General features: G+C 48.4%; 1 protein-coding gene across 2 annotated transcripts in view; it reads left to right on the top strand.

The window, feature by feature from the left end:
• LOC119387650 (RING finger protein nhl-1) overlaps positions 1–12,015 on the top strand; it is a 61,030-nt gene that overhangs the window by 42,691 nt on the left and 6,324 nt on the right. For both annotated transcript variants that reach the window (XM_049413602.1, XM_049413601.1), the window contains exons 2-3: positions 4,388–5,315; positions 6,924–7,145. In XM_049413602.1, coding sequence (XP_049269559.1) covers positions 4,425–5,315; positions 6,924–7,145 — 1,113 coding nt within the window. In that variant the 5' untranslated portion in view covers positions 4,388–4,424. The remainder of the gene's footprint in view (positions 1–4,387; positions 5,316–6,923; positions 7,146–12,015) is intronic.

The following is a 12,015-nucleotide window of genomic DNA, read 5'->3' as shown; positions in this document are numbered from 1 at the left end:
AAGCTTTGTACGACGTACAGTGCCGCGCCGTCCCGTCTGCAGGATCCACTTATGAGCGGCGAAACCTAACACAACCCATTACAAAAGACTCTGCCATAATTCTTCATCGTCATCAGGCACAGCATCAACAAAGTGCGCATAATGCTTTACATGCGTTTAGCAGGTACCAATGCTCTCCGTAGAATGACGAAAAATGGCACAGTGCCTGCTGCCCTACTTCTCAAAAATTACAATGATTTATAGCGTAGTGGGTTCCTCGCAAGTGCACTTGTATTGGTTCCAACCCATTACAAAGGGCTGAGCCATAATTCTTCATCGTCATCAGTCGTCGCGTCAACAAAGTGCACATAATGCCTTACAGACGTGTAGCTGGTGCCTCGCTTCTCCGCAGAATGACGAATAATGGCTTAGTAGGTGCTTCCCAACTTCACAAAAATTGTGATTTATGGCGTAGTGGGTACCTTTCTAGTGTACTTGTATTGTAGCCCCGAGAGAGCTTACAACGGGCTCTAGAAACGCCGCTCTTCCAGCTTTCGCTGTGACTGTGCTGCGGTTTTAGCGCAGGCCTGGCGTTTTAAATGCGAATGCATGTCTTAGTCGGGCTATGTCAGGCATCCGGCGTTGTCCGCGGCGCCCTCCCCCATAGCAACAGCTGCGGGCGCGCGCGCTTATCGTCGCCCCTAGCAACCGGAGCATGTGGTGCGAGAGAGTGTAGGAGAGGGTAGGTGCAGTGCTTCGCCGCTCCTTCTCTCGCCGTTCGCTCTCTCTCCTCCCTGCGCCCCACTCTCCCGTCCGCTCGCGCCTCACTCTCGACCGTTCTCTGGCTGGGCGCCTCTCAAGAACATCCGGAAATGTGTGCTCGAGACGCCGCTGTGAAACGCCAACGCCGAGCCGAGAACGCTGGCGCCCCACTCTCCCGTCCGCTCGCGCCTCACTCTCGACCGTTCGCTGGCTGGGCGCCTCTCAAGGCGATGGCAGAAATCGGTGAAGGCGAATGTGTGACGGCAACGGTGTCCTCTCTCGGCGCAAGAAATGCATTTGCATTTCCTCACGATTCCCTTCGGGGAGGTGGGGGAATTTTTTTCTCTTTCTTTCTTTCTTTCTTTCTTTCTTTCTTTCTTTCTTTCTTTCTTTCTTTCTTTCTTTCTTTCTTTCTTTCTTTCTTTCTTTCTTTCTTTCTTTCTTTCTTTGCCAGCGTGCTGCCTCTACTACGCACGCGCGCTTTTATTGGAGGCAACGAGGAAAGGTTAAGTCATTTGAATCCTTGCGTCTTATTGGGTGGTGTCGAACTTCTCGTCCTTGTGTGTGTTGCGCATTTTATGCAATCATTATGAAACAACTTGCCCAGCCACTAGTTCTCTGAAGTGGTGCTCGGAGCTCATTTCGGTGTGCGGTTAGTTGGGTTTGCTTTTACACGATGTTCGTTTCTTTCGCTCGTTCAGCCGGCATGACACCTGGGCAAAGCGAAGACGGAGCGCCGAGAATTAAGCCGTAGTCGAAGGTCCGCCTGCAGCTATCCACCGAAGCGTTCACAAGGCGCACAACAAAGACAAAGCGCCATGATCGATCCTTCGAGGAAAGGCGGCACGCCTATTACGTATTGCTCTATTGCTTGTGTATAAGGTACCACTCGATGCTATTGGCTGCTGTCCTGACGTGTTATTTTCGGTAATCGCATACGGCAAACGGACCGAGAACCACGACGAAGGTATACAAACGCCACCATGAAAACGTGTACGTTGGTCAAGTTTCCGCCTCGGCGCGTGGAGAAAATCGATGGACAAGACGCGTTATTTAAGCACATTTGTACGTCTACGCGTACTATATACGATTCTGGTAATGCCGCGGGTGAAAGTGATGGGGGTGAACGTCGCGTAGGCTGCCAATTACGCGGTTGCGCAAGGAAACGAGATGAAAGAAAAAAGAAAGTAAAAGCCGCAATGCGTGCACTTGAGTACGTCCGGCTGCGACTCTGACTCGTCGTTGTCTGTGCCAACTTTCGGGGAAGGCGTGCCGTGTGCGGCTTTGTTGCTCCCCGTGCTACTCGTGTTTGGCAGCTGCGCCAAGGAGGCGTTTAGCCTTCGTGGTTATGCTCGTTGTTACGTCCTGCGCCTAATCATTTTGCGTGTGTAAAGGCTCTTACATATTGATGTGTCGCAAAGGTATAAATGTCGAAGCTGTTGAGACGGTAATACATATGTATCTTATTATTCCTCAGACGTTTGTGGTGGATACCAGGATCATTTTTCGTTTCCCATTCCCATCCAGCCCGGCACAACGTCAATAGCTCTTATGGTTCTCTTTGCTCATCGAGCAGCGTACCAGGCGAAAACGTTTACATACGTTTGCTAATAAAAATAAACATTTGTGCACAACAAACAAGCAGCCGGTTTGTAGGATGGAGTATGGTAGACCTGGCACTGTTACTTTAAGTTAGGTTGAAATATGGCAGCAAAAAGCCGCCGATCATCTTCGTTTTAGAAAACCATATCCCTGCTGTGTGTAGGTCTTGCTGTTACAGATGCATGTAACTGAAATGACAACACAGACGAAAGACATTTCACCAAGAAATAATTGTAATACTAAAATAAAAACAATATAAATTAACCCCTGATATCCAGTGCTAAAATAGTGTGTACAGTGTTCCGAAAAGACAGAGAAAGCAGGGTAAGTGCCGATTGCGACATCGGCAAATATTTCACTAAAAAAAAAAAAGTAAAACTGGCCTTAGGCTGTTCTCATTTGAAAGTGTGTTCACCCAAATCTAAGGCGCACTTACGAGCAGACACGGTTAACTGCCCGTGAATGCTGGGAAGGCTCTTTAGATTGCACAACCGTGTAGACGAATCTGAAGCGCCAGGTCTCAGAATGGGTGATTACAGCCCCTTCATTAACCATGAAGCAAGAACATTGGCATACTTATAGACCTTCGTTTGTTCTTACTGGACAGGTCTACGATATCGATACTCGAGGCCAGGCGATTACTCTTTAATTGTGTGTATTCGTTCATCCAAAATATGGTATACCCTTGACTCGCCTCCTACGTTCTTCGTGCGTGCGCATCCCCCCCCCCCCCACCCCCCACCCCCAGCTGCGAGCTTTCGTTAAAGGTGGCTTCTCCGCCGTGAGTTGCGGTGTTGAGAGAAGACAACTGGGAGAAATCTATTCTACCTTACGCGGTGAATTCTCTGCATGGCACTCGATGTATTTTTACGTACCAGCAACAAGTTTACTATGGAAGTTGTACTAATCGTAAAGGAGAGAAAAAAAAGCGACGTCTCAAAAATATGTTGCATCGATTATACGTTTCATCGATAGGCATAAATAAAAAAGTGGAGGCGACCCCAGTCCTCGACTATAGGTGTCTGGTAGTGGCATTCGCACGCCGGCGTTCGGGTGCCTTGATGTATTCCTCGGATTAACTTTCCGTTTCGTCGCCCTGATCTCAGATTCCACATAGAATCTGTACAAAATAGAACCGTGCACCTAAATCTAAGTACACGGGCCTCAAACATTTTCGCCTCCCTCGAAAATGCATCCGCTGCGGCCGGGATTCGATCTCGCGACCTTCGGGTCAGCAGCCGAGCGCTATAACCACTAGAGCACCGTGGCGTGGTTGGCGAAAGGGGCGTGGATTGTGCTCAGCTTGTGCATCGAAAGCTCGCAGCGCAATAATTATTCTCGCTCTGCGCCACAAGATGTTTGCGGTCAGGTGACGTCGCGTTCGCCACAGAAGAACACCGTAACCATCGAGCAACAGGTATACATCAGAGCTAGACGGCCGCCAGTAGAGTTGTATTCGTATGTAAGTGCTTGAGGCTTCAGGTGTTTGTCGCAGTACGCATCACTTGCACTTATAAGTTTCTTGGCGACCAAGGTACCGGGAAAAGCTTTCGAGGGTTTGAAAAACCTTAAAACTGGCGAACAGACGGGAAGCGGGGGGCCGTTGTTACAGGCGTTCTTGATTGGCCAAGCAAGGTTCGATTACGTTTCTGCAAGTGGGACTATAATGAAGGTTGTGCCGTCATTAGACTGAAAACCCTACAGATGCAACGCCGGAAACACCGCTGGATGCTGTTATGTTATCGGGCATGTGCTGTGCGTTTGACGCACGTTCTTAAAGTATTGCTACCGTAATATTGCAGGTTTTCAGCACCTGCAGCTTATTTGTGTCATGGTTTTATTTATTTATTTATTTTCTTTTTACTGGAGCTAGAACACATAACGCGATATGGAACAAGTAATGAACGAAACATGCTAACATTGTGCAGAAAAAAAAACTGTTCGCTTATTTCGTATCGGTATGTTCTTTTATTTCTTACTCGGGGCATATCAGCTCATTGTTGACGCTTTACTTACAATGTTCCCTGCTGTCCTCTTCCCGCAGGATTCCGCAACCGAAGTTGGTTCACTTCCCCAGCAAGATGGAGGTGAGGACGGCTCCCGCGACTCCGACCTGCAGTCCCGCAGTGCATCCCGTCTCTGACTACCGGAGCCACTTCAACAGTCCCTCGACGTCGGGCGGAGCACCTGCTAGTTCCGCGCCCCCCTCAACGCCGGCCACGGGTAGTTATCAGGCCTCTCACCACTCCTCATCAAACGGGACTTCCTCATCGGCGTCCGCCGAATCCATACCCGCAATTTCCCAGTCCTCAGCTACGCCAACGAGCGTGCTCTCACATTCACCGCAGAACGGATTTCATTCCTCCACTGCAACGTTAAACGGTAGTGTTAATGGGCATAGCGTCGGAAGTCACTCTCCAGTCGATGCGACGAACGGACCCACACCTCTGCACGTGAACGGGAACAGTGGTGGCGGTGACGCTGCGCAGCGACAGGCTTCCATCACCATTCTGAGTTCGAAGGGCACCGAGAGCCTGAAGGAGATGGTGCAATGCCCCATCTGTCTCGACCGCCTGCACCGACCCAAAATGCTTCCCTGTCAGCACACCTTCTGTTTCCTCTGCCTGCAGAACAGTGTGATGTCCGCAGACGCCAGCCGACTGCGTTGCGCCAAGTGCCGCACCGAGGTCCTCCTGCCCAAGGAAGGAATCTCGGGGTTCCCGTCCAGCATCCACCTTCAGAACATCCTGGACCTGCTGGAGTCGGACTACGCATCGATGGACGAGCTGCTGCAGTGCTGCGGCTGCCAGACTGTCAGCGGAAGCAGCGTGTTCTGCGAGCACTGCAAGCTCTCCTACTGCTCGCTGTGCATGGCCAGGCACGTGGAGGAGTTGGCCAAGCAGCTGGGACACATTGCCGACCAGCTGGACGCTACCGTCGACAAGATTACGCTGAGATACAAGAAGTTTGAGGTTTGGCTTTTTTTGCGTGATCGTTGCGGGGTCCCATATTACGTGCGTTATATTGTACCGGCCGAAAAGAAAGCCTTTCGCTGGAGGGAAACCCCGCAAAAGGAAAACAAAAAATGACTAGTTTTACGGGTTCTGCGCCAAATGTGAATGCGATCCAAATAATTAGCAGTTGCTACGTTTACCGAAACAGTTACGTCAGCTCTGGTGCTGCGAGTTTTATTTTTCCTGTAGTTTTGCAGTTGTGGGATCTTGTTAGGCCAAACGTTAGGCTAAGATTAGAAACAGATACGATTTGGCTCTGCCGTCTTGATTGCGTAATATTTAGTGTTGGCAGTGTCTTCATACGAAGATAGCAGTGTCTTTTGATGACTGTTTCGTAGGATTATTATGTCATTATGTTAAAGCACTTTCAAGTAGCTTCTCTAGGCTCGGTACAACGTCACACCAAGCATTCTTTGATAACATGCCAGCTTTTACGCATGAGAGAACGCAGCCAGTGCGAGCGACTAAAATAATATTACAGAAAAGCTACTGGCTCCTCTGGACATGTGAAAAGAAATGACGTTTCTTAAATTGCCAGATTTCTTTATAATTGGCGTAATGGCGTTTTGGCACGATGTAATAACGCTTTCACTTATTTCCGGAGGAACGAGGTGCACCTTGTCACACCAAGACATAAACTCAAACATTTCTAGGCTAACTAAACGATAAAAAAAACATTTCATTTGTACACCTAGTTACCACGTCAGATGTAGTCGTAGATTTGTCATTCTTTATAGGGGGAAACGTAGGTGAGGTTTGCCAGGAGCAGGGAAAAAACGGAATACTCCTAAGGTTACACGAATTTCTGATAACCGATCCCTAGCTTAAGATAACTAATAATGCCAGAGCATGAGAGGCATTGAGCCGACAGGGCGGTTCTTTGTAAGAATGGAAACGAAATTTCCCGCCGCGAGCGCCAGGACTTCCTCTGCAAAACAAATACGTGACTTGCTCCATTGCAATGGACTATATTCAGTCCCGTTATGCCGGAATATATATTTGTATTGTTGTCATTAGCGGGATTGGAGAATGCTGGTGTTCATAATATTCGAAGCAGAATTTGGAGCATAGAGGCAGACGTGGGCCAGTTTTGAAAGAGGGAAAATGATTGAACGAACGAACGAACGAACGAACGAACGAACGAACGAACGAACGAACGAACGAACGAACGAACGAACGAACGAACGAACGAACGAACGAACGAATGAATGAATGAATGAATGAATGAATGAATGAATGAATGAATGAATGAATGAATGAATGAATGCTTTATTTTGGTACTGACGGCTTAGTGTCATCGTTGGTCCCTTCTGTGAGAAAGAAATTCATGGCATGTTACTTTCAGTTTTGCATTGCTTAAAACCATTCCTTCGTTGTGTTAAGTCGCATTTTCTGATTCTCCGATACGCCATAGAGCGACGTGCAGGCATCAATGCATGAAATCAGGACCAAGACGTCGTGCTTGAATAGGGCAGAAAAGATCGACGACATTGAAGGGTTATGTTTGGGAATCAACGATACGACACGCGTTCTTTGTTGCCCCGAACACTTTCGTTCCGCACGCAGTCTAGCCAAAGTGACATCCAGTCCAAGGTTTGTTTGGAGGCCGAGAAGCGCGTCCGAAAGATCCGGGACCTGGAGGCTCAGCTACTGCTTCGAGTGGAGACCGCCAAGGCTGCCGAGGAGACGGGCCTCCACGACGTGGTGCAGAAGGTCCGCGCGGCGGCCACCGGCGCGCGCTTGTTCTCGTCCAAAGGCTTCGACGCAGCGCAAGACCCCAACGAAAAGGTAACTCCCCGAGTGACCTCCTTTCGTGGTATTGCAGGTTGACGATGTTACTGCCGTGCAGGAACATTTCGGTCTTGTTAGGGAGCAGGATCGCTAGTTATATTGGAACGTAGGTGGTTCATGCTAATCTAGACATGTTCACACGTTTGCCGCTTCTGTATTATGTGCAAGCGTGTATCTTAGAGTACCCCTTCCCTCCATCCTCGTTCTTTTTTGCTATTTGGGAACGGCGAGCGATGACGTCTTGGCCAGCCGGATTAACTCGCATACCACCCTCACTTCTTAGTGCTAATTCGGTCAGTGTTTGCTAACGCAAGCTAATGTCGGCTGTATGATGGCAAGTGTTGGCTAATGTGAACTCATGTAGGCTATACGCTGTCTTAGACGCATCCAATGAAACCAACAGACAATTAAACCAAGACAATTAATTGGCTTAATTCTCTGTTGGTTTCATTGGTTTGTCTAACAAAGAAACGAGCCTCTCGAACAATTCTCCTTCTTTCGTACTATAAGCAGTGTGTAACTGCAATGTAATAATCTTTGTTCAATCTCCAATCCAATACCGTTGTCGCGCGTACATAGGCCACAACGTGAGTCGAATCTACCTAAATTATTTATTATATACGTTTATTGCGCAGTTCTGGTCATGACGCAGTGTCTTCATCAGGAGTAGTAGCATCTATAGCAGCAGCAACAGTAGCAGCAGTTGTCACTGCTAGTAGCAGCAGCAGCGAATATACCTAACCTTAGGCGTATCTACCGGGTGGGGCAAGGGGGGCTTTAGCCCCCCCCACTGAGAAATGTTGGGGGGGCGGAGCCTCCCCCCCCACTTTCGACAGTAGTTATAGTAATGTTGTGTGGTTATTGTCAGCTGCAGACTGGGAAACTAACAAGTCAGGCAAAGCTTTACTTGAACGCAGCGATAACGTAATTATGTAACAAAATTTGTCCTACGATTCTGCTATGACGAATGTCCTCCGTGTGTCATGACCACGCACTGTAGGCTACCTTCGGTGCGGGCTGCCTATTCTGCGCTTGCGCGCCTTGCGCTCGAGCATTGCAGTGGAGGCTGTCGCTCAGCAGCAACGTTACAGCAATCTGTCATGATTTTATTTTGTTCCGCCTTGCCTGAAATTTAAGTAATCGGTGACGGAAATATGGGTGGGAACCAGTAATTGTTTTAAAGTCCGATCAAGCGCTCTCCTTTTTCAGGAAATTCAGTTTCTGTCTTTGAAAACTAATAGAATTGCCACTGCTCCATATCCAAGCTGCTGTGAGTTGAGTGTGCAGAAGTGTCCAGTATTTTAGTTGTGCCTAGCCAGGACAGGTAAAATAGATTCCCACTTTAGTCTCCGATTAGCCTGTTTCACTTGGCTTATCATATGGGAGCCTACAGCGATCGTGGCGGCTTGTAACAAGGCAGTGGACTCGAGCACATTGAGAAGCTCAGCTTTCAAATTTGCCCCGTCACTTGATCTACCTCACCAGGGAGATGATCAGCGTCCACGGTTTTCTGGACTAGGAAGGCTGCCGCTGCCCACTTGCAAAGGATTGTGTCTGTTCCTAATAATGTTTTATTTCTCTCTTTGTCAGCAACGATGAGTTCACAGAGAGTTGTACACGCGCAAAAACAGCTGAACATCGTTATACTAAAGAGAAAGTATCTGTTATACACATATGAATCCATCTCGCCCGCTGCTATAAGCAGCCGCTGCCAATGGGGAAGCCTCCTTAAATTACGTTCAGAAAGAGCCGCTGTCTGGGTATTCCACAGAAAAAAAAGAGTTATTGCTTGCACAGTAATGTGCTGCTTATTGTGCACACTTCATTTTAACGCCGCGAGCTTTCGAAGACTTGTGACGTCGCGTAACAAGGAGGCGATCTTATGGCACATTGGAAATTTTTTACCAATAGCGAAGAACCAATGAAAAACAATACGCCGTATTGAAAATAGTTCATTATTATTTATTTTTTACGCAGTCATGCGTAAGTGGTAATTACGCGGTGGATCACTTACGCATCATATTGTCGCGCCGTTTTACGAGCAGGTGCTCTGAGCATAACCCCGAAAATTTCGACCAATCATTAACAGCTAACGACCTATACGGAAGGAAACAGGGCGGGATAGTTTAACATTATTATCGCCCACGTTTTTTCAAGGAAAATTTCAGCTTACACTGTTTACGTTGGCTGTTTACTTGGAGGAACCGGAGCGGAGGATTCCGTCCACCCCCCAACCCAAGCTAGGAAAAGTAGGAGGGCAAGGAACGACACCTAGTATATAAATTCGTAGTCATTTATAATCCTATAACTAAACACAACCAGCTCAATGTTGTTTCCTTAAGTACTAATCGACTGAACTTGAGCTTCTTCTTTAGAAAGACTTTATATTAGAGCGCTCTAACTGTAAAGTAATTATCACACGGTTTATCCTGAGGACTTCTGCGAAGTACCTTGCTTTGTGAGCCACATGATTTGTTTAATAAGTGAGAATTTAAGGTACTATAGTGGGGTACAACTTTAGATGACAGGAGAGGCCTCAGCCAGATGACCGAAGCGCAGCAGGCAATTGCCTTCGCGGCTAAAGAAATAGTCCCTCCGTCGGCGGCGTCACCGGCCGTCCCGCTCATGACGTCACCTGAAGTGCGCGCCTATTGGTGGAGGTTCGTGTGCATAGGCGTGCGCACAGGGGGGCAGGGGTGGGGGCGGCCGCGCCCCCTAATAACCTAAGGGGGGGGGGCGCAAAATCTGATCCATAAATTGACACCCCTAGTCACCTAAGAGGAGGGGGGGGCGCAAAATCTGCCTCATACATTGACTTAGTAGAGGGGGGCGCTGCGATGAGCCTTCGCCCCCCCCCCCCCTGATGGGGAACCCTGCGCACGCCTATGCTCGTGTGCATCCGCCTTTGAGGGGAAAACGCCGCTGTCCTCTAGAGTTGTACCCGACTATTGGCGGCGAGATCGACTTATAGGTGGCGGCATCGCCTCTGCGTTTGTGTGGATCGTCGGCCGTGCGCTGTGTGTAAGTGTACGGGGCTGCTGTTTCTGTGTCGTCATTCCGCGCTCCGTAAGTGTCGAAAATGTTTCAGTTTCCAAGCGGAAGTATTGTTCAGGTTCCACAATGCCACACTGAATGCACAGAAGCAGACGTAAGCTTTCATTCCTACCTCGGCGACGCGCAACAACACCGAGAGGGGCTTGTCAGGCGTCGGACAAGGTGCTTTGCCATGGTGCGTAGCAAGCACTTCGATCACGGTGGGTTGAAGCGTTCGCTGGCGAAAAGTGTTGATGTTTAGTCAAATACGCTAACGCGTTTCTCACAATCAGTCCGTAATATCGTCATTCATGCTTGCTGTATGCGTAATTTCTGCGCGCTACGTGCGTGAAGACTGTTGCAGTCGGCAAAAGATCGTGGCAGCTTGGCCAGGGCTGACAGTCATGATTTACTTGCGCTTTTGCGTACTTCCGCATGTAAATGAATTGATTCTCCACGTATGCAATGTGGCCGACATCCTTCGTGCGCCACCTTCGCAGCGAATGCAAGGTTTGTGAACGCTAGCTGCGAGTCCTTATAAGCGACTGTCTTACCTACTGTTGTTTGCCCGTTTTACGTCGCACTTACTCAACTACGAGAAGCGTTCCCAGTGTTTCGAAGTAGGAATAAATAAGCGCCGAAACTCGTCCAGTTTGTGCATGAATTCGTGCAGAGTAAAAAATATTGTTTCGCGATCCAGAAACGGACGGACCATATAAGCGATGAACGAGTATCCGAAAGGGAGCTGATAGCCACAGCTCATGCTGATATATTTGTTTTTTCAGTCTTTCAAACGGTAATGATTGATGCCTGATATAGTACCAAAGCTGAAGTTACCGTAGCGCATATTTGATTAGCATAAGCTGCCTCGCAAAGGGCGAATCAACAAATTACAGTATGCGCCGCGACCAACCATATCCGAGCATTGTTTTCTCGTTAATCAACGTGACGCGAACTTTTTTTTTCTCGTCTTTGCTAAGCCCGGAAGGCTGGAAGACAAGCGTACGTGGTAAAAAGTGGCAAGCGTATGTTGTGCGGTCGCATTAAACGAATGTTTTTGGCATAGCTACTTAGAGAAAAAAAAAGCAACTGGCTCTGCGAGCTTTATAAAAAGGAATGAATGAGTTTACTGAGCGTCGTTCAAATCGTCCACGTTGCAACTTCCATCGTGATTTCTCCAGCAACAAACACAAGACGCACTGCTGCTAGAGCGTCGACGGGCCACCCGCATCCACACTTCGGGGCTTCGTCCGTTCGCCGCTAGGTAACGACTTTGTTCGATATCGCGGCCAATAGAGTCATAGCAGGTTCTTCATAATCATCGTATTTACAATGCCAAACTGACACTGCAAAGTTTGCAGATGTAATGCTCAGATGAAGAACAGGTTAAATGTGGCTGCATTTCTTAAACTTCATGGTAATATTTCCAAAATGTTCTTAAACACTGCTGTGTTGTCGTGGTATAGGGCCGCCCAGCCTGCACAATCTGTGCAGATTCTTCCTTGATTTAAAGCAAACAGGCTTGAAAAGTAAGTCATCTGATCAGCTGTATGAATATAAACAATCACCTGAAACGATATATATATATACGGCGGACAGAGTGAGCGACGCCAGCCCCCCCCCCCCCCCCCCCCCCCACGAGTTGGTACGCCACTGTACCTAACGTCATTTTACTGATGGCTCACTAATGCGAACAAATGAGTCACACGAAGCGCAACGGCAGCAGTGCTGCGATTCACAGAGCTGTGCTAGTTGCGAAAGCGCGTGCCATCATCAGTGACTTCTTTCCGGGTCGTAGCGCACTGTCTAGTACAATGTCGCCATTTGAGATGTT

This window comes from Rhipicephalus sanguineus, chromosome 3, assembly GCF_013339695.2.
Source record: "Rhipicephalus sanguineus isolate Rsan-2018 chromosome 3, BIME_Rsan_1.4, whole genome shotgun sequence".
NCBI classification, from domain to species: domain Eukaryota; kingdom Metazoa; phylum Arthropoda; class Arachnida; order Ixodida; family Ixodidae; genus Rhipicephalus; species Rhipicephalus sanguineus.
This window is presented reverse-complemented; position numbering and strand designations above follow the sequence as displayed.